Raw genomic sequence first — 22,616 nt, forward strand, 5'->3', positions numbered from 1 at the left:
GTTTGTTGATTGTCACTGAAAAAAAAACCCTACTGATTGAAATCTATATTAAAATATATTTACTGAAACAAAATGGAAAGTAAAAGGTCCAAAATATTAAAATTCTGGAGCAACAGGGCTACTTTTCTGGAAAGTTTTGAAAATTCTTCCCTCCTTATCTTGGTTTTCTGATCCTATTTTTCCAAAGATATACCTGAACACCTTTTTTTTAAGAAAAATGCTTTCAGCATCCTGATTTCAAAGCCAGGAGAAGAAAGGAAGGGCTTAAATCACTTCACTGAGTTCCTGTTGCCCTAATTCCTCATGTGGCACATGATTTCCTTTTCTGGCAAGCTAGTCAGGTAAATTACCTCCTCCCTATCTTAGTCCATGTCCATGCAATCACAGTGGGAAGATTAGCTTCCTTCTTTTATTCTCCCAGAGTCTCAGCTGTGTGTCCTCCTGCCATGGACAAGCCTGGCCTAAAAAAGCAAATGCCCACTAAGCAGACCTTTTTGGTGAGAGACAGATAGACAAAGAAAAAAACAGACACAGAGAGATAAAGAGAGGGAGGAAGGGAGGTTTGTCTTTTACAGTAACAGAGCTATATATATTTCTTTATAATGCTATAAAGAAAAAGACCAGTTCCAAATAATGTCGAAATGGTTTCAAAATCTCATTATGACATATTGGAATAAGTCCTCACTCCTGGAGTGAGACTACTTGGATTCTGACTCTTGTTCTTATTCCTGACACTGTATAATGTATCCAATGTACATCATGTCTGTGAGCTCTGTTTTTCCAGACTTAAATGGGAAGGATGCTACTTCTCCTCCCTATTTGGATATTGTTTCAAGGAAAGGGCCCTAAGAGTATTGCATTAGTGAGATCTCAATGAAGAAGCAGAGGAAGCCACTAGATAGTGGTGACTTCTTTGCTATGATTACAGCTGTTATTCTGCAGTGATGACCAGCAAACTTGAAAGAATTAGATGTTTCATGTAATTCTTAGAGCTATCTTAAGTGGATGGGGAACAGAAAGAAAGAGAAGGTAGCAAGCATTTATAAAGCACCTACTATATGCTGAGGTACTTAGCATTTGTTAAACACAATAATCTCATTTGATGAAAAAGACAGGGAGGAATCTCCAGAAACCTACCTCTGCAGAAATAACCATCTTATGACAAATATTCCAGGGGATGTGAGAAAATCGGGACACTGATACATCATTGGTGGAACGTGAATGGATCCAACCATTCTGAAGAGCAGAATTATGCTCAACAAGTTATTAAACTGTGCATACCCTTTGACCCAACAATGTTTCTACTAGACTTATAGCCCAAAGAGATATTGAAGAAGGGAAAGGGACCTGTATGTGCCAAAATGTTTGTGGCAGCCCTCTTTGTAGTGGCCAGAAACTGGAAACTGAGCGGATGCCCATCAATTGGAGAATGGCTGAATAAATTGTGGTATATGAATAATATGGAATATTATTGTTCTGTAAGAAATAACCAGTAGGAAGATTTCAGAGAGACCTGGAGAGATTTACATGAATTGATATTGAGTGAAGTGAGAAGAACCAGGAGATCATTGTACATGGCAACAACCAGACTATATGACGATCAATTCTGATGGACATGGTCCTCTTCAACATTGAGATGATTCATTGATAAATAATGGACAGAAGCAGCTACACCCAAAGAAAGAACACTGGGAAATGAAAGTGAACTATTTGCATTTCTGTTTTTCTTCCTGGGTTATTTTTACCTTCTGAATCTAATTCTCCCCGTGCAACAAGAGAACTGTTCGGTTCTGCAAACATATATTGTATCTAGGATATATTGCAACATATTTAACATATATAGGACTGCTTGCCATCTAGGGGAGGGGGTGGAGGGAGGGAGGGGAAAAATCAGAACAGAAGTGAGTGCAAGGGATAATGTTGTAAAAAAATTACCCTGGCATGGGTTCTGTCAATAAAAAGTTATCATAAAATAAAATTAAATTAAAAAAAAAAACATTGAGATGATTCAAACCAGTTCCACTTGTTTAGTAATTTAGTAATGAAGAGAGCCAACACTACACTCAGAGAGAGGACTGAGGGAACTGAGTATGGACCACAACATAACATTTTCACGCTTTGTGTTGATGTTTGCTTGCATTTTGTTTTCTTTCTCAGGTTTTTTTTTTCTTTCTAGATCCAAATTTTCAGATCCAGCATTTTTTGGATACAGCAAGATAACTCTATAAATATGTATACATATATTGTATTTAACATATAATTTAACATATTTAACATGTATGAGACTACCTGCCATCTAGGGGAGGGGAAAAGGAGGATCAAAGTTGGAACAGAACATTTTGCAAGGATCAGTGTTGAAAAATTACCCATGCATCTGTGTTTTGTAAATAAAAAGCTTTAATAAAAAGTGGGGAAAAAAAAGAAAGGACCATCTGAAAATTCTGTCCACTAAACAAGCATTAAAATGTGGAAGGGACAGATAAGAAAAAGGATAATTTGGGAGTAATTAGTTTTAGGTAGCAGGATAGAATGATGACCCCTAATATTGAGAGAAATCATTGTGTTTGTGTGCACTTCATATGTATATATGAGCAAAGTGCAGATCCCTCTGTACAGTCATGTGCAAGGATAGACACTCATCCCTATAGGAATATGGTTTACAGATTTCTCTGTATACTTCTTTTAGCCAAATTTATCTGACTACTTGCCCTCTCTCTATTATGGATTCTTCTGAATATGCTTTTTTTGGTGGATTTAGATAAGTACTATGTCTAAAACTCTCTAAGAAGGGCTTCTCTCAGGCAATTCACCAGAAATTAATCAAGTATCTATTAAATATTTGCAAGATACTATGCTAGATTTTTGTATGATACCAAAAAAATTTCGTGCCCTCAAGAGGCCTACATTCTACTAGAGGATACAATACGAGAATAAAAGAAATATGAAAGAACAGAAACCTGACAGCATTTGAAAGTACTTATTATAACAGATAAAATAAATATAAAATTAATGGAGTATGGGGAGCAAGGAAAGTTTATGTATTGAAGTGGTACCTGAGCTGAGTCTGGAGAGATGTCGGTTCCAATAGCTTTTCCCGCAGAGATTATGCTGCTACTGTAGCTTTGAGATACTATTATTGTATCTTTAAGAGAGAACAATCTTGAATTACAAGCTTACTTATTCTAGAGAGGCTATTAAAAGTGATGGCTTGAGAGAAATGAAAATCAAAAGAACTTTTCTGGTGAGAAGAGGATGATTTTAATTTGTATCCAGAGCGAATAGAATGATAGGACTATTGTTTCAGAAGTAAGAAGTTATCAGTGGCTATAATGATGTTTGGAGGTAACTGTAATCTTTCTCACAGTTAAAACATTGTAAATAATTATTTAGGTCTATTGTGTTAATAGTTGTTACAGTATTAATAAATTGTATAACTTGCAATTTTAGTATTTAGCTAAGTTTGGTATTTACATATAGAAATGAGAGAAACTGCTTATGGGAATAAAAAAGATCTATCCTTTTAAATCGGAGGTAGGAAGAATCACATTTAGATCTAATTGAAAAATAAATGAGAAAGGTCATTTGTCATTAACAAAAGACTTTCCAAACATACTTATATGTTACCTTAGAATTTAGGATGATAAGAATGAATATGATAACAAATCTGTATGTGTTTATAACAAAAGATAAAGACATGTAAAGGAGGCATAGGAAGTTAAAAATTATATGTGTATCTATATATATAATATGTCTATCCAGGCCATCTATCTATGGCACAGGAAGCTAAAAGACCAGGGGAAAAGGTTTAAGTGGAAAATCTGCCACAGAAAACCCTCCTGCTCTTTTTTGTTGTTGTTTTTAAGAGACATATATTGTTTTTAACATAATAACAAGAGCATCCCCTGTTTTCATTTTCTTCCTGAAATCTTGTCACCTTAACCCCAATTCCTCTCCCTACTCACTGGCTTGCCTTCTTGTCCCCTTTCACTTTTCTAGGACTGAGGATAAAAATAAGAATGTAGTAAAATTTTAACAGAAGTTGTAGTTATTCAGTCTTGTCCAACTCTTAATGACCCCATTTTGGATTTTCTTGGCAGAGATACTGGAATGATTTGCCATTTCCTTCTCCAACTCATTTTACAAATGGGGAAACTGAGGCAAGCAGGGTTATGTGACTTGCCTAGGATTACACATTTAGTGTCTGAAGATGGATTTAAACTCTAATCCTTCTGATTCCTGGGTCACCTCTCTATTTACACCCTCTTTCTAAGAAAAGGGAATTGGAAATAAAAACAGGACATCTATGGATGCTGTTTGGTTATCAGAATGGTCTCTGTTCATACACTGGAGCTTCTCTGCCACTTTGATCGATGTGCCCTCTCCCACAACACAAACAGCAAATCTGCTAACAAAAATTAAATTTTTTCCAAGATAGAAACCAAAGAAAGGTACATGTATAGCAGGTGCCAAAAGCCTCATGAGTTTCCTAAGAATGTGGATAAATTATTTTTCCTGGTTCTTGCTCATCTGCCTCCTCCTCAAGAATAAATATCTCAGTTCCTGTTTATTACCCATTTAAATGTGCAGTCATTCCAAGAAGCTATAGGTGATGTGAGGTCACTGGGATTGAGGGAGGAAGAAGAGGAGAATTGGAGTTAGTTTAGATGAGGCTAAACCAATCCCAACATGATAAAACTTGAGCTCATTTGCATCCCTTCACTAGATTGGACAGCAAGGTATCGAGGTCAGAGTAATTATTTATTATGGGTTTTTGTTTACGTCAGTTGATCTAGTGAGCATTCAATTCCACAGCACTAAAAGCAAATAAACCCTTCCTCTTCCTACCACCCTCTTCCCCCCATCCAAATGTCTTATTAGCCATCCAAACTTTTCTGATTTAAGCTACTGCTGTTGCTCTGAACTTTCTATTATCGTTTCACAAACAAATATCAATAAATTCACACTATTCCTGGAAAAGTTAAGGACCCGGAAGGAATTTATTGGGATGGTATAAACAATATAAGATTCATTAGGGAATTTTTATTACATCTGAGAGTGACAAAGATCTCCACATAACCCCCACCCCTCATACTGACACATATGGATAAGGCATGATGGGGAGATCTTTATAGTGGGCTAAATAAGAATTATCTTCTCACCAAAAACATCACCATTCATTATATTCTTAGAACCACAGGAAGAAGAGGACAGACATTAAGGTGATGAGAGATGGGGTGGGATGGGAGTGAGAGTGCAAATGGCAAGGGCATCCCTGGCACAGAATCTCATCCTCCTGGCACTGGCAGAAAAATCTGAAAGCATTTGTAAGCACTTACTAAAAGTCAGGTACTATGCTAGGCCCTAGGGATACAGATTAAAAAAGGCTGGGGGGGGGGGGGGGGTGGGAAGAATGATCCCTGCCCTCAAGGATCTTACATCTTATGGAATGTTAGAGTCTGAAGTCCTTGAGAGTAGGGATTATTTCATTCTCTGTCTAGCACAGTGCCTGACACATAGCAGCTCCTTAATAAATACTGGAAGGTGATTAAATAATCCCAAGAAGTTGGAAAAATAAAAAGAGAGTTATGGCTGGAGAAGAGACAAATGATATTTCCAACAGCTCTGTAAATACAGGCTTAGATGAAACTGCCCTGGAGTCCACAGGAATACCTGGTTCTGGGGAGTTCTGGGAAGACTCCTTCCACCCTACCATATTCCCCTCCTCCACAGCATAGCCTTAAGCTCCCCTTCCCTGCCCCCCAGCCCCTGAACAGCTTTATCTCTCATGTCCCAGAATAAGGAAGGAAGTAGGACAGCCTTGTAATTACAGCAAATCTGGAAAAGTCAAAGGGGGGGAAAGATTAAACGTTTTAGGTCACCGTTTGGCCATCCCTTCAGGGTCTGGGATTATGCTCTCCTCTTTCCTCTCTAAATCAGGAATTCAATATGTTTTAGAAAAAGTGAGACTGAGCTGAGTCTTCACTGATTTGCAAAAGTGAAGTGGTACATTCAGGGAAGAAAAAGGCGATCTGGCAACGGTGGAGAGGGCAGCTACAGAGCTGGGGACCTGGTATCGCTGCCGGGCTCCGGCTCTCCTCCCTAGCTGGATACCGAGGTTCGTAGCCAGGTTCTAAGGCTCTGTTCTGAAGCCACCGTGGGTGAAATCAGGGAGGTTAGGAGCACAGGCAGCCGTCTCTGGAAGGCATGAAACAGGGTTGACTTTGCAGAGCCCGGCATCCTGGTCACTCTGAAAGTAGACGGCATCAGGAGACTGGACAGATGGATCCTCATTAAAAAAGTTATAGGGTCGAAGGAAGAAGCCAACACCATTCCCCACGGTCAGTGTGTTAGGGATGTCCTCTGCATGAGGAATATGCAAAAAGCCAACGGTCACCCAAGCGACCAGGTCCTGGAGGAGGAGACAAGAGGAAGGGCCCAGGGATGAATGCATTCTCTGGAAGGGAGGACCCAGTCTGGCAAAATAACTCCCCCTTCCAGCCCTGTGGAAAAAGGAACCTCAATCCTGCTAAACACCCTTTCCCAATGAACCGAAAGAAGCCCCCAGCTGTTGTCCAGTCGTGTCCAACTACTCCCTCCATATGGGGTTTGCCATTTCCTTCTCCAGAGGATAAAGGCAAACAGCTTCAGTGACTTGACAGGGGTCCCACAACTAGCAAGTGCCTGAGGTGAGTGGAATTTAGGTCCTCCAGCCCCAGCACTTTATCCCCTAACTGCCTCCAAAGCAGGACTTGCATTTACTCATCTGATACACATCGAGCCCAATGGTATGTACTTACTACAGCCTAGGTGTTGGAGATAAAGACAAAAATGACCTATCCCTGCCCCAAGGAGTTTACATTCTAGGGGAGGAAAATATAAATATAAAGTATATAAAGTAAATGTAGAGTAAAGGAAACGCATGGTGATTGGGAATAATCCTTCAGGAGAAGGTCCCTGCAGATATTTTGAAGGAAGGGAGGGACTCTTGGAGGTGGAGGGGAATGGGGAGTACATGTCAGACATGGGGGAGGAAGGAATTGGGAAGTGGGTAACAAATGGCCCATGGAAAAATCACAGAAACTTGTGCCCTTCCTCTCCCCCCCCCCCCCCCCCCCCCCCACTGCACGGATCCAGAGAATCCTGCTTGGTGAGCCCAGATCTGGACCTCCGAGCTTGGTCTCATCTTCATTTCTGTCTTAAGAATCATTTCTATTTGAGGGAAGACAAGGGAAGTCAGAGAAGGTGCTGTGTGTAGTTGGGGTATCTGGAAAGAGGCGCGCATTAGGAGAGCGTACACCAGATCATGGCAGAGCCAGTGGGAGCTTCCAAGAAAGAAAATATATTCTCCCCCCTACCCTCAGCACATAGTCTCATAAGTAAGGTCATGCTGTTACCAAAACTGGCTCAAGACAGGGTGTGGGAAGACCTTGGCAAAGGGCTAATAAAGAGCTTCTCTGAAGTCTAAGGAAGGCAAAAATCAGCTATATTTTGAAGTCACGAGGAGCTCTCTGAAAAACTCAAATAGAAAGCCCGACTATAAGAAACCCTATAGGCAGCATATTGACTTAGAAAACTACATATTAACATTATTTGTGTACTGTTATTTTTTATTTGTTTTGTTAAATATTTCTCAATGACATTTTAATCAGACTGAAGCAGACTAGTGGATGCTGTGAGTCGCATGTGGCCCAGATAGGTAAGTAGATTTGACACTTCTGTTCTATGGAAACCACTTTATCCAAATTTAATCAGAGTATTCCAAGTCTTACTGTTCTTTTAAGTATTATACTTATTATAATTAACACTTTGGGGGCATCCTCTATGAGAATTTGGTTTGATGGAGAGCAAACAATAGGGAAGGAGATTCAGCCACCCTTGCTCTTGCCCCATAGATTGCCTACCTTGCCCGCTATGGTTTCATTGTTGATGAAATCAGTGAAGTTCAGAGTAGGAGTCCAGGGATCATTCTGATTATAGAGACTGGTACTCGAAGGTTCTTCCTCCTTCCTCTGTGTCACTGCCAGTTGGTACCTAATATCAGGGACTATGATCAGAGCTCTCAAGTGGAAGATGTTATGATCCCACCAGAAGGTAATATGAAAAAGGATCAAGGATCTTCAGGTTATCCCCTCTTCCTCCCCCTTTTCCATTATCACTCTAGAATTGTTCACCTTATCCTAGGATTTACAGTGCTTTCCTATGCTCTACTGGATTGTTCCCCTATCTCTGGGCAGGATGGCCCCGTCCCCATCCCAGGCCGGTGCAAATCTCTCTCATATGCCCAAGGATCTCCAGAAAAATTGATGACCTGAGCTCTTTGACTCACCCCGTTTTGGTGTCTTCCCAAGATCTACCATCCTCATATTCTATACTGCTTCTGTAGCCAGTTTCTCCATAGTATAGACCTAGAGTACCCCGTGCCCTTCCCCCCACAGGCTAGCCCCAGTCCCTGACCTCCCCCAGCTGCAGGCTCTTTCTATGTCGCTTTCCTGGGGCAGTGGCTGCCCTGCAAAGTTGATGGGCTGGATCCGGTATCCCCGACGGTGACCCCAGGCATTGGTCCGATTGCTAGCCAGGTAGAGGTATCGAGGAGTGGTGCTCCCAAAGGGGAAAGCCGCCTGGTCTTCGCTTTCCACTGTTTTTTGAGTCAGCTGCATCAGCTGCATCTCATGCTCTGGGCTCCAGGGTACAGACCTAGGCTCAAATGCCATGTCCTCTGCCACCAGCCAGTTCTCCTGTCCTACAAAGTTAAGGAGAAGGATGGTAGTTAATCATCTACATAGTCATTTTCTGGACTACCTAGTCCAATAACCCCAGGACTGGGGAAGAAAGTTGGGGTAGAATCAAAGACTAATACAGGATTAAATTACAAATACCTCATACCTTCTTTAGCAACTAGGTAATACAAGAGACAATATGCTAGACCTAAACTCACGAAGATTCTTCTTTGTGAGTTCAAATCTAGCCTCAGACACTTACTAGCTTGTGTGACCCTAGGCAAATCATTTAATCCTATTTGTCTCAGTTCTTCATCTGTAAAAATCAGCTGTAAAATACTCCAATATCTTTGCCAAGTAAACCCCAAATAGGGTCATGAAGAGCTGGATACAATTGAAATGACCCAACAACAACAAAATCTCATACCTTCCTATAATCTCCCCTATCCTTTGGCTAAAATGGCAAAATTGTGCCAAAGTTTGGAGCTGTTCTTTCCTCAGTAATTCTCAACCCCAGTAATAATCCCAGATGCTCCAATACTACTCTTCATCTGGTACCTGGTCTTTCTTTTAAGAACTTGCCCATGTAAAGAGGAGACAACACACACAGCTGACTCACAAAGCCCTTTTTAAAAGATGTTTTTAACAAGTAGTGATTAATGGCATGTTCAGTCTGTCAGCCCATAAGCATTTATTAAGTGCCTACTATGTGCTATGTACTGTACTAAGCACTAGAAGTCATTTGTCTACAAGGAAGTCAAGAAATGACAGATCAAAGACATTAAAAAAAAGACTATCCTTTCATGATGAAATGACATTTTTACACAGTTATTCATACATACTATACATACAGAAGCATTTTCATCCTTTGCCAAGGTCAGAGAATTAGGGAACTCAAGGTACATTAGAAAAGTCTTGGAGAGACTGATAACTACCAGAGACTTTCTTGAAGACCGTGTGGAATTCAAATTAAGACTCATGGGTAAGTCATTTAACTTCTCTGGGCTTCAGTCTCTTAACCGTGTAAAATGAGAGAGTGAACATGATGGCCCCTGAAATCTCTTCCTACTTGAAATTTATGATTCTACAGAGTGCAAATGTGCACATTATCCCCTGTTAGCTAAATATACTGTATTAGAGGGGACAGAATAAATGTGAGAAAGGTAGATACTTCCTGGTAACGAAAACCGACTCTTTTTTTTCTCTGCCTAATTTTTCTCCTCATATGCCTCCCTGCCAAATCTCTTGGGAGATTGCTGTTGGAATGTAATACCCAACAAAATCCAAAGCCAATGACCCCTACTCTGCTCTGGTTGCAGAAATGAGGGCCAATGGGAGCAGAAATCATGAGTTTTGGGGCTTAAGTTAGACTTGGGAAACACTCACAATCCTCCAGAGAAGTCAGGAAAGAAAAATGAGATCACAGGTTACACTGTTCACTGTTCCCTAAGCCATAAGAGTTCCCATGACTTTGTCATGTAAAATGTCTTATATAAGGAGTCTTCAGGTGCTCTGAGGTTGAAGAACAAGAAATCAAGTAGAAAATCACCAGCTAACTTTGATCCCCAAGATCATGGGAAACAAAAGTTTAAAAACTTAATAGTTCAAATAGCTTTTTTAAAAATAGTTTTCCTTATAGCTTTGAGAAACCAGCAAAATAATATTCTCATGCTGACATTCAAGGTCCTTATAGTCTAGCTGACACCAACTTTTCCCAACTTAATCTCCTACAGTTTCCCTACTTGGATCCTATGTTTCAGTCAAACTAGATTTTGCCCTGTTCCCGACTCTTCTTGCACACCCTGTGTTCCCTAACTCTGTGCCTTGCTCACTGTTCTCCTGGAACGCCCTTTTTTCCTTCTTCACCTGACTCCCCATCCTTTAAAATCCAGTTCAAATTCTCTTGACCTCCATTAAACCTTTTCATTTCTCCAGCTAGAAGTGATCTCTCTCTTTGGGGAACTTATGCAACATTCTACACAACAGCATATGTGACCCTCTGCTTTCAATCACGGATATGTTTATGTCCCCATCTTATCTCCCCATTAGACTGTAAGCTTCCAGAGGATTTCTATTTATCTGACATCTTACCTGGTTTTTGTTCTTTGTACACAGCAAATGCTTGACCAATATTTGATGAAAGAATGGATGGATTGATTACTTCAAAGTATCGAACATAAAGCAAAAGATGAGAATTTGAACCTATGCCCTTTTCCCTCGGGGCCTCTCCCCCAGGAGCCTACAAGACCCCCTCACCTGCCACATCCAGATCAACCTTGAAGTTAGCAGCGTGGGTATGGATGGTCCCTAAGGTGTGCTCCCCAACCCGGTTCCCATATCTTCGGCCAGCGCCAAATAAAAAGGATGAGCTGATGTAGCCGGTAGCATGAAACTTGACCTCTATGGCTCCATTGGGGTGGAAGGCCATGTCCCACACGTAATCATAGTTGAGTAGAGTGGACACAGACCTGACAATCAACACTGTCCCCGGGAGACCCCCGTAGTAGTAGGAGAAAATATCAGAGTGGTGCCGCCGCAAGGGGATGCCCTGGTTCTGTTCGAATATGCACAGAGCATCGCGGATGGTCCTTGGAGCCCCAGAATCTGCGAGGAAGTCCCAGTCCACGTAGGTGGCCAAGTATGGACAGTCCACTCCCCGAGTCAGCGGTGTGGAGAACAGGCCCATGCCAAAATTTCCGTCTAAATAGCGAGTCATCATGGCTGCCGGGGAATTGCCGCCATAGATAGTCAAAGCCTCCTGGAGGCCCACCTCATAGGCCACGCGCTCGCCTTGGAACCGGATGTCAAAAATCCTCAGGCCGCTGAACAACTCCAGGCTGAAGGTGAAGGTCCAGAGAGGAGAGGCCACCTGGCTGCCTTGGACGTGGTATCTGGGACCCTGGGGAGAAAACTGCAGTGGGGGTGGAGCACCTGGGGAGCCCCGGGGCCTGAGGGATGAAGGTCCCTTGGAGCTGGGGGGTGCTATCTCTACAACTTCCACCCGTCCTCCCTCAAACTCTCTTTCAAGGACCTCCAGGCTCTCGTAGTACCGACCGTTGTAGAAGGCCCGCTGAACTCTCCACTGATCAGGGTCCAGGGCCGCATGGTCCACCAGCAGCTCCAGCCCCACGGGGTGGAGGTAGAAGCCAGCCCCTGAGACATTGTAGTAGATCCCAAACCAGGTGGCCCGGTCCCCCGAGCGCAGGCCCCGGGGAGCAGTGGTCATGGACACCAGGTTGTTCTTGTAGTAGCAGCAGCGATGGAGGAGCCCACTGATGCGAGGCAGCGCATGCTCGGAGATCATCCTGCTCACTTCTTCGAACTCCTTTGAGGACAGTGGGCGCTTGTAATAGGGGAGGGGGCCCCCGTGACGTTCTACAGTCACATCCCGGAGGTAGGCAGGGTTGGGCAGCGGCCCCACCACCAGCTCACTCACATTGGGCTGGGCCTGCTGGCCAAAGAAGACAATGGCTAGAGCCTCCCGGGGGGGTGGAGGGCCCCCCCTGTCCAGGTGGGCCAAGGCTGCGGCCTTGGAGGGCAGCTGCAGCTGCACTGAGTAGACAGAGTTATCAGATGGTTTGGCCAGGTTTGCATCCACCAGCCCTGATCCCAGCCTCTGGGTCAGGAAGCCCATGACAGAGGCCAGCTCCTCCCGGCTCAAGTCTGAGAACAGCCGGCTGGGGTCCGGGTGTGGCCTGAGCAGGCTCTTCTGGGCCGTCAGGGGGGAGCACTGGGGAGGTGGGCTGCACCGCCCCCCACCCCTGCCGGTCAGCAGGACACAAACCAGAGCAAAGATGATGAGGATGGAGATGACCAGAAGCACCAGAGCTGTCCTCAGGTTCATGGCAACATGGACAGTCAAACCTAAACAGAAAGGGGAATGGGGAGGGGGATATCTCCAGGCAAGGGCAGTGCTTGGGGTTATGTGCCTGGTCACAGGGCAAAGCTGCCAGACTGCAGAGATATGAGAGAATGTGTAGGGCCCAGACAGCAGGGGGGAGGATCGGAGGGATGGGAGGACCAAGGGCGGGCCAGCCGGGGGTGGAGGCGGAACTGAAGCAGGGGCCACTGGAGCTTGAGCTGAACCATATAAGGATCTGTCTTTCATATGGGGTCCTGCTTCCAGAGGCAGAGCTGGGGGTCACGCATGGGAAAGGAAAATGAGAGGAACGCAGGAGAGAGAAGGGGCTGAGTGCTATGTCCTCTGTCCTACTCCTATCCCCCTTTTCCAGCCTCCATTTCTTCCACCCTATTCTCCCCTTCCCTCCCACATCCAGATGTGGCCTTTTCTTTAGTTGCAAAATATTGTTCAGCCTCCAAGGGAAATTTATTCCTTATGCACTCCCATCCTCCCAGTTTCCCTCTTTCCTAAATCAAAATTCTGACTCTTCCCCTCCCCCAGCTTTCTTCCTTCTGAAGCCCTCCACTTCCTCTACCATGAAAATTCTGGGGAGAGGGCAAAGAAGGGTTAAATTCTTAAAGAACCAAAGTGGAGAGGAAATGAGAAAGAATAAAGAACATGACAGGACTAGGGAACAGGGTGGGGATGAGTTCAGAGAGGATGCGTGGAATGACTCCCAGCTGACTTGAAGAATGTGCCAGGTAGGTCGACCAAGTAAGGAAAAGGATGGAGAAGAATGACTGAAGAGAGGGGAGTTACAAAAGACACAACCCAGATGTCAGGGTTTTAAGCAGAATTAGAAGCCATAGTAGGAAAAGGGAGGCAGGTCAGGCACACAGGCAGCCAAATCCGGGAGGCAGGCAATGGGGTTAACGTCGCAGACCCCAGCATTCTGATCATCCCGAAAGTAAATAGCATCAGGGGAGAAGGCAGAAGGGTCCTCATCAAAGAAGTTGTAGGGCCTGAGGAAGAAACCAACGCCATTTCCCGAAGTCACTGTGTTGGGGACGTCCTCTGCATGGGGGATATGCAGAAAGCTTGCTGTAACCCAGGCAACCAGGTCCTGGGAAAAAGAGGAAAGAATGAGGACCTCGCTTGTGAGGATGGACTTTGCCCACCCTTCCCCCACCTGGCAGGGAGGAGGAGTCCCCTCCCCAATATTGTCAGTCTCCAACACTCAACTCTACAGTACAACTCAGGGTGTATCAACCATACTTCCCCATCTCCCACAAGATCCTAGCTGCCCCCGGGGAAACCAGCTGCAGGATGATTTGTGCTCAGGTTTGAGCAATCACCCCAGGAGGGTAGGAGGGGCCTCTGTTTCCTTTCTATCCCAGGCCATGTGGCATCTGTCCCCACAACTTTGCTGAAACTGCTCTGAGGCTACCAGTAACTCTCAATTGCTGAATTCAAGGGTCTCCCCCCCTCCATCTTCTTCCTTAAACTCTGCATTATTTTTTAACATTATTGACAACATCCTCCCTGTTTGTTCTCATTCCTTGACTTCTGAGGTATCACCTTCTCCCTGGTTCTCCTCCCTCCACTCCAATAGCTCCAGTCTTTTTTGCTGGTACCTCAACATCAAGGTTCCACATCTGTCCTTGGTTTTCTTCCTCTATAGTTTTCCTTTATCCTCTAACACCTTCAAATAATATGTGTAAGGCACTTAGCACAGTGTCTGGCATATAAAATACTTATCCCCTTCTTTCTTCCCTTTCCTCCCTCTATTGAAGGGATTCACATATCTAAATCTCCAGTCCTGACCTAAGCTCCACATCTGTGTCTACAAACATCTACTATGTCGTCTCTAGCTAGACAAACCTCTCAAGCTCAGCATGTTCAAAATAGAATTTTACTCAACACTCTTCCTTAATGTTTCTGTCATTGACTCATCCAATTTCCTTGATTAAAGTTCCTTTATTGCTCATATCCAATCAGCTTACCAAATTCTGTTGGTTTTATGTTTGAAACCTTTCACACATCTGTCATCATTATCTCTCTTATCCTACTTTCACCATTTTAATACCAACCTTCATTACCATCCACCTGGAATATTAAAAGTTTCCCATAGTTTCAGCCTTCACCCTTTACTGCTCTCAAGTTTATCTTTCATTGCTGCCAACATTAAACTTTATGCATTGATTCAGTCATCAATTTCACTATTCAAATGTCTTTTAGGCTATTTATTGTTTACTAAGTAAAACTCATACTCTTTTCCCCTGGTATTCATGGTCTTTATTTATAGCAACACTATCTTTCCAGCCTTATCACATACTGCTCTCCTCTACAGGTTACACTCCAGTCAAATTAGACTTCTCTCCTGAATATGTCTGTACTCTCTTACTTGCATACCTTTGTTTATGGTGTTCTGGACACTGTTTTAAATCTGCACCTTGATAAATGTAGCCTTTAAAACCCTAGTTCAAATGCCACTTTTACCATAAAACTTTCTGATTCCTCTAGTCATATCAACAATTTCCCTGATGATTTCTTGCACATTTTTTGTACTTGTGCATTACTTTGACCTGTGATTATCTAAATAATAGAAACAGAACTGGATTTTGTTTCAGGACATGTAGGTTTGAATCCAGCTTTGCCACTTACTTTCCCTGCCCCAGCACCTTGCATATAGCAGACACTTAATGATAATCGTTGTTTCTGGTGCTGAATATCATACAAGTCCCTATCCTTTCAAAAGGCTCAGACACCCAAAGTCAAAGTCTAAAGACTGACATGTTAGTCAAAAAGACTGAACAAACTTGGAGACTTGGTAACTCCTCTCTACCCCCATCCATCTCTAGGGCAACTGACCTCCCCAGAGAGCAGCTCATTGTCAATGAAGTTGGCAAAAACCACAGTTGGTGTCCAGGGATCATTCTGGTTGTAGATGCTGCTGCTCTGTGGCTCCTCCTCTTTCCGGCGAGTCACTGCCAGCTGGTACCTAACCATGGGATGGGGACTCCAGATAAGCCTGAGAGGCCTTAGTTAGAGACTGGGGTGAATCTTTATATAATTAAGTCTTCTCTCCAGATGCTAGGAGATATTTTGCCTTTTGGTCTGGAGGAAAGGACGGGGAGCTAACAAATTGTACCCTTTCTTCCTGATTCTTCCCACCCAGATCCCTTCCTCCCTCTTCCTCACCTTCCCCAGCTGAATGCCTTCTCCATGCTGGTCTCCTGGGGTAGATGTACTCCAGCAGGACTATGAATCTGCAGCCGATATCCACGGCGGTGACCCCAGGTATTGGTGTGGTTGCTGGCAAGATACAGGTATCTGGGAAGGTCATCTCCCAGGAGGAAGGCTGCCTTATTCTCTCTGTCCAATATCTGCCTTGTCAGCTGTGGACGTTGCAGCTGGTGTTCAGGACTCCAAGGCACAGCTATGGGTTCAAACACCACATCCTCTGCCACCACCCAATTTTCTAGCCCTGCAGGGGTGAGGCAGGGTAGGGGTTGGGATTACACATCATTTGAGATCAATTCAGACAAATTGTATAATACACACACACACACACACACATACATGCACACATGAGTGATGAAAAAGTGAATGATTCAAAATCTTACAAAGATGAACATTGAAAATGTTTACATGTAATTAGAAAAAAAGAACAATTCATCTCTGATTGACTCCCTACCAAATTCCCCACAAGGCTATTTCATACCTTTCTGTTAAACTCACAATTCCACCCCCCTCCATATCTCCTTTCTTAAAGTGTAACCCTGACTCTTCCTTTGTGAACTAATCCTCTCATCTCATTTCCACACTCCAAAATGTCACATTTTCATCATTCATCCACTCCTTCCTTGTTTTCAGAGTAATATTTCCTTTACAACTCTTAGCAAAGCTAAATCCCTCCATTTCTGTCCCAGTCTTCCAGTCACAGAACTTGCTCCTTCATATCCATCTTTGACTCCTTCCCATTTGCTTATAGACATGCTTAGGTTTCCCTTATCCTAATCAAATCTTCCCTTTCCTTACTACTTATCAAGCTATTTCTTCTTGGCTTTCTTCTTTTACTCTCAAATGTAGTATTTCCAACGTAAGCTTATCACTTTTCTCCCTTAACCTGCTCCTCCCTTCTGATCACTCTTTGTGGCACCCACTGTTTCCCACCACCAGTTTCCCACATTCATAATAACCTTGAGACTACCTTTGACCATTCCCTTCTCTTTTCCCTCTCATAGCCAATTACCTAGATTTAATGTTTACATAGCCATACTCTTCTCATTTGTGCTCCCCCTCTCTCTATTCCACAATCACCACCTTAATATTGGCCTTGAGGACCACTTACCTGGACAACTGTAATAACTTCTTCACAGGTCTCCAATCTCTATTTCTCCCTGCCCCATAGCTCTCAAATTCACCCTGTATACTACTGCCAGCATTATTTTATTAGCAACTCTAATCATATCATTCCTCTGTTCAAAGAATCATCATTGGCTCCCCTTGTCTTTTGAAGTTGACTTGTCTGCTTAACTCTCCATTCTCTGTAACCATTATACCTTCCCAGCCTTATCTTGTTACTTCCCCTTCCCTCCCCCACCTTGAACTCTTATAGTCAAATTGAAGTATATATATGTCCTTTACACACACACACACACACACAGCTCGTGTTTTTATACATTTGCCCTTAAATGCAATGCTTTCTGTAGAAATGCCCTCACTTCTTGAGTTTTCCTACTGAATCCTTAAGTCATCTCTTAAAAAATTCATTTCAAATACTACCTCATTCAAGAAACCTTTCTGAAGTTTTCTACCCAGCCACAGTGTTTTGAGTCAAAGAATATGGGCACTAATCTTGAGACTCCTTACTATGTGTATGACTGGTTAGTGAAATAGGAGGAAAAGCATTTAGTGCAATTATGTCTGACATATAAAATCTATAAAGGTCTTACATATACATTGTCATATATATATATATAATTTTATACATACATACACACACGACCAATGGAATAATGACCAAGAGACATGAACAAACAAATCAAAAGAATTACAAACTGCTAATAAGATTAATAACCATAAAAAATGCAAACCAAGAAACCTTAAGCTACTACCTTCATACCCAACTAGGATGAGAAAAATAGCAAAAAATAATCAAAATCAAAATTGGTGCAACTGCAAGGAAAACAGGAACTTTTAATGAATTGTTGATAGAGCTGCAGACTGGTGCAAACATTTTGCAGAGTAGTATATATGTCAACATATCATGAAACTAAAAAAACTGGCTAATTTTTGTTCTAACAATTCTTATAGAACCCTTGCCCTAAGATATTATAAAAGGATGCTTATATTTAAAATATTCATAATTGCTTTATTTGTAATAGAAAAAAAAGGAAACCCATCTATATATCCAAGAACTAAATGGCTGAAAATGTTATGGAACCTACCCTTGGAATACCCGGGTTCAAGTTCTGCCTTTGATACACTTTGACTATGGCAAGCCAATGAATTTCTTAGTTATAGGCAATTCTTTAAAACTACAAATTGCAGAGAAGGTGCCAATCTGCATCAGCAAAGGGAGTTTCCTCATCGGGAATTCTCTAGTTCAATGAAATCACAGGTTCAGTCCCTTTCTATGGTGTAATATACATGGAAGCAGCTAGATAGCTCAGTGTACAGAACCCTGGACTGAGTCTGGGATACCCATCCAGAAACCCCCACACACTTATAGCTATGTAACCCTAAGTAAATCATTTCATTTCTATTAAAAAATGAGATGCCCTTTCTCTCCCACAACTGTTGAGGGGATCTCTTAAAGGGAAGTCCCTGGATCCACAGAAATCCTGTGCTAAGTATGTTCCCCAAATTCCCATCTTCATTCAACTGTGCTATACACTGGTAGCCTTTATAGTTAGGCTCAGGTGGATATCACTTGAGACAGTACACTTAAAGCACTTTGGCAAAATCTTAAGATGCTACATAAATGCATGCTCTTAAATGTTGATTTTAGGAATTGGGAAAACTTGGGTTCAAATCATGGACACATGGTAAAGTCAATCTCCTCAAGTTTCCTCATCTGTGTAATGGGGAAGTGTCCATTTTCCTATCTCACAGGGTTGTTGAGAGGTTCAGATGAAACAATAGCCTTTGAGGGCTCTACAACAATGTTAGCTATTAGGTGACACAGGCTTCTTTCATAACTTCTCTTTGTTCACAACAGCCAGCTGCAGGTAACCACCCAACTCACCCAAACCACCATGATCCCTGTAGGTTTATGTAGCTGGCTGTATCTCCCATGTTGCATCACTGATCACAGAGCATGCTGCAAATAGCAGAGATCAGTTTATGCAGAAACACAAAACCTAAAACAATTTAATAATTCCAGCTAATGTGAGAATGTGAAGCAAAGGTGATGACCCTGTCTAGACATCTGATAAACTGTTTCATGGACTCTCTGTGCCTGATACTTCATATAGTGGACAATATAATTGCTCAGGTCACTCTCACCAAGTGCATTATACTACTTGTGTGGTGCTCCAACTTTATCCCCTCAATCTCCTTCCAAAGACTGGTATTTTGGATCTTTCTCCTTATATATTCCTTATTAACCAACCCCAAATTACCTGCTACATCCAGGTCCAGCTTGAAGTGAAAGGCATGAGTGTGCAGTGTCCCCAGGACTTGTCCCCCTATACGGTTCCCAAAGCGAAGAGTATTCTCTCCCCCACCTAGAAAGGCTGTATTGATATAGCCTGTAGCATGGACCCGGCCCTCAAGTGCTCCATGAGGGTGTAATACAAAGTCCCAGATGTAGTCATAGTTGCCCACAGATGACACCGACCGGATAACAAGAGCCGAACCAGTTACGGCACCAAAGTAACGACCCTGTGCCTGGTTATGGTGTCTTCGAAGAGGCATTCCCCGTGCCTCTTCAAATACACACAAGGCTCCAGGGAGCAACTGGGCTGTCCCTTGGCCCACCAGCACATAGGCATCCACCATAGTGGCTAAATAGGGACAATCCACTCCCCGTACAAGCCCCCGACTGTGCCGACCAATCCCATAAGTGCTATCCAGGTAGTGGGTCATCATTGTCTTTGGTGAATGAGCACCATAGATGGAGAGACATTCCTGGACACTGATTTCATAAGCCACCCGCTCCCCCTGGAACCATACATCAAAAATCCTCATGCCACTGAAAACCCCAAGGCCAAAGGTAAACGTCCAAAGTGGAGAGGCTACTTGACTCCCTTGGACACTATAGCGGGGACCCTGGGGTGAGAACTGCAGAGGAGGAGGAGGACCTGGAGGTACCTTAGGCCTCAAAGAGGATGCCCCATCTGGCAAGGGTGGAGCAATCCTAACCACATCCACTTGGCCAGCCTTGAACTTTTGCTCCAATTGGCCCAAATCCTCATAATAGTAGCCTTGATAGTAGACCTTCTGGAGGGACCACTGAGCTGGATCCAGGTCCCCGTGATCCAGCAGCAGTTCCAGCCCCACAGGATGCAGAAAAAAGCCAGCATCTGAGACATTCTGGTGGAGGGCAAGCCAGGTAGTACGCTCCCCTGATCCAAAGCCATGAGAAGGTGAGGGCACAGGTGCCAAAGAAGAGCCATCGTAATTGAAGACCGAAGTCAGGAAGACAGGTGCCTTAGGCAGCTCTACCTCCTTCAAGTGCTTCCACATTTGGGCAAACTCAGTCTTCAGCATGGGGCGCCGATAATATGGGAGAGGACCCCCCCAGCGTTCTATGGTCACATCGCGAAGGTAGGAAAGGCTTGGCAGTGGCCCCACCACCAACTCACTCACATTGGGCTGGGCCTGATGGCCAAAGAAGACCACAACTAGAGCTTCGCGGGGGGGTGGTGCTTTTCCCCCATCCAGGTGGGCCAGGGCTGCGGCTTTGGGGGGCAGCTGCAACTCCACTGAGTAGACACAGTTGTCTGAAGGGCTGGCATGGCTCGCATCTACCAACCCTGTCCCCAGCTGCTGGGCCAGGAATCGCATCACTGCGGCCAACTCCTCCCGGGTCAGATCTGAGAACAGCCGGCTCCTATTAGAATGCAGCCCAGACTGACTGACAGGGGTCCGTGAGGGACAGTAAGGAGTTTGGCTGGAAGCACCCCTACCAGTCAACAGAACACAAACCAGAGCAAAAATGGTGACAACGGAGAGAGCCAGGAGGACCAGAACCACCCTTGTATTCATAGTGAATACCAAACAGATCAAGTCCTGGGAAGAGTTCTCCCAGTTGCTTCTCCCAGCTCCAGGATCCAACTCTGGGGAGAAAGCTACTCCCTGGGGCGGGACTGAAGCTCTCCACCCCCTGGTCTAGATATGTAATTTTCTCCATACTTTGGTCCTGCCCTCTCCATTTTCCTTTTCTGTGGTTTGGCTTTCCCAATTGCCATCCCCCGCTCCCCTATTCTCCCCACCCCCAGCCCCAGTACACCCGTGAGTCAGGCTCCAACAACAATAAAAAATGTAGGTACTTTTCATCACTGCCAATGTTGTTGGTTAAAAACTTTTAATTTAGGGGTTTCCTTTAGTTGAAGGATAGCATAGATCATGGGTAAAGAAATTTTTAGAATCTTGAAGTACAACCAAACAGGTGCTGGAAATAAGATTCCTGCTTTAAGTCTCCTTACAAGGCATCCTTATGCAGAGCTAAAGAGCACTGGACTGCAAGTCAGAGAACCTAAAGGATGCATCTGCAGGAAATATTAATATCCTCAAGTCACAGGGCAAGTCACTCTACCTTTGTGGGGCTAAGGGAGGTGGGGAGGTTGTCTCAGTTCCTTAAAGTCCATAAGAATTGGAATAGTTACATCTCCAAAGTTTTCTTAATTCTGATGCTGTATACATACAGGTGTGTATACGTACACACACACCATGTCTTATCTCTTCCATTTTAGTATAGTCTTAAGGGGAGCCAGCATCTGTACCATCCTTTTTTCCTATCCCCATTAACATTTCCCTTAGTACAAATAAGCTAGGTCCTTGGCAAGCCTTTCAAAGAAAAGGGAACTCCTGAGCTCCAGGACTAGAGAACATGACCATTCAGTGCAAAAGACAGGTACTCTTCCCCACATGTGCCTCTGCCTCACAATCCTAGGATGCCCTCCCTTTCATCTACTCTCCATTTCCCACACTAGTCTTTTTTTTTTTTTTTTTTAACGGATTCTGATAAGTGGAAGACAACAAATCTTAACTAAAAGCAGTTTTTGTTGTTTTTTTGAGTGGCAGTAAGGTCAGGCTCTTAGCAGCATATGACTGGAAAATGAAAAGTATACTTGCAAGATGTAAATTGAGGAATTCCAGCCAACATATCAAAAACAAAAAACCCCCACCACTCCTAGAAGTGAGCATAGACTAAGTACCAATATGCAAAGTTTTTAAGGAATTGAGAATATCCTTCTGAAAATCAGAGATCATATCCTGGCAACATATCCCTGAGCCAGTCACTTAATATCTTCTTGGTGTTCTCATTAACTCTCTAATACTAGAGTTGACAGAGAAATTCAAGATCTACAATGGTAAATGAAGGTCCTGGCTGGGCGCTCCCACACCAATGAAATCACAGGCACAGCATGCTACTAGGTTGGCTTTCTTATGACCCTTCCTTTGCACAAGGGAAAAGGAACAGCAAAGGGCATGGTGGTGCATCAGATAGAGCATCAATCAAGCCAGTTGGGACTGCTGCTGTCTGAGTCTTGGTTTGGCACTAACCAGCTAATGTGGCCTCGGACAAGTCGTTCTGCTTCTTGGGGTGTCAATTAGCTCCTCCATAAAACAGGAGTGTGGGTTCAGATGACCTTCCAGCTCAAACAACTGTAGGCCTCTTAAGTTCAATGCTGAGGAAACTCTGTACCAACTGCATGAGAGCACAGCAGCCTCTACTGGCAGCTCTGAGAATCATCAGGAGAGCAAACAGATGCCAAAAGAGAAGGGGTGGGGAATTGGGAGGAGACCCTCAAGTCTCCTGGAAGTGCCATTTTTAACATAAACCAAGATAGATGGTGGGGCCATCAGAGAAAGGGTCTACCTTT

At 43.7% G+C, this 22,616-nt stretch overlaps 2 protein-coding genes across 2 annotated transcripts; both read right to left on the minus strand.

Annotated features, from left to right (window-relative positions):
- Positions 1-4,978: 4,978 nt before the first annotated feature.
- AOC3 (amine oxidase copper containing 3) lies at positions 4,979-13,406 on the minus strand. Its single transcript, XM_051994377.1, has 4 exons — positions 10,974-13,406; positions 8,455-8,740; positions 7,902-8,031; positions 4,979-6,409 (listed from the first exon to the last, which is right to left on the minus strand). The coding sequence occupies exons 1-4, from the start codon at positions 12,823-12,825 to the stop codon at positions 6,131-6,133; spliced, it is 2,547 nt and encodes an 848-aa protein (XP_051850337.1). The 5' UTR covers positions 12,826-13,406; the 3' UTR covers positions 4,979-6,130.
- On the minus strand, positions 13,397-21,011 carry AOC2 (amine oxidase copper containing 2). The gene is made up of 4 exons (XM_051994390.1): positions 19,188-21,011; positions 15,760-16,045; positions 15,430-15,559; positions 13,397-13,681 (listed from the first exon to the last, which is right to left on the minus strand). The coding sequence occupies exons 1-4, from the start codon at positions 20,773-20,775 to the stop codon at positions 13,415-13,417; spliced, it is 2,271 nt and encodes a 756-aa protein (XP_051850350.1). The 5' UTR covers positions 20,776-21,011; the 3' UTR covers positions 13,397-13,414.
- Between the last annotated feature and the right edge of the window lie 1,605 nt (positions 21,012-22,616).

The sequence above is a fragment of the Antechinus flavipes genome, chromosome 4 (genome assembly GCF_016432865.1).
Source record: "Antechinus flavipes isolate AdamAnt ecotype Samford, QLD, Australia chromosome 4, AdamAnt_v2, whole genome shotgun sequence".
NCBI classification, from domain to species: domain Eukaryota; kingdom Metazoa; phylum Chordata; class Mammalia; order Dasyuromorphia; family Dasyuridae; genus Antechinus; species Antechinus flavipes.

Excerpts from the sequence above, each read along its gene's own strand:
- AOC3 (XM_051994377.1), bottom strand. The coding sequence starts at position 12,825 with ATGAAAGACAGATCCTTATATGGTTCAGCTCAAGCTCCAGTGGCCCCT. Across the intron at positions 8,032-8,454 it reads AGAGCCTGCAGCTGGGGGAG|GTACCAACTGGCAGTGACAC; the intron begins GTCAGGGACTGG and ends CCCTGATATTAG. Across the intron at positions 6,410-7,901 it reads ATGAAACCATAGCGGGCAAG|GACCTGGTCGCTTGGGTGAC; the intron begins GTAGGCAATCTA and ends CTCCTCCTCCAG.
- AOC2 (XM_051994390.1), bottom strand. The coding sequence starts at position 20,775 with ATGAATACAAGGGTGGTTCTGGTCCTCCTGGCTCTCTCCGTTGTCACC. Across the intron at positions 16,046-19,187 it reads GCTGGACCTGGATGTAGCAG|GGCTAGAAAATTGGGTGGTG; the intron begins GTAATTTGGGGT and ends TCACCCCTGCAG. Across the intron at positions 15,560-15,759 it reads AAGGCATTCAGCTGGGGAAG|GTACCAGCTGGCAGTGACTC; the intron begins GTGAGGAAGAGG and ends TCCCATGGTTAG.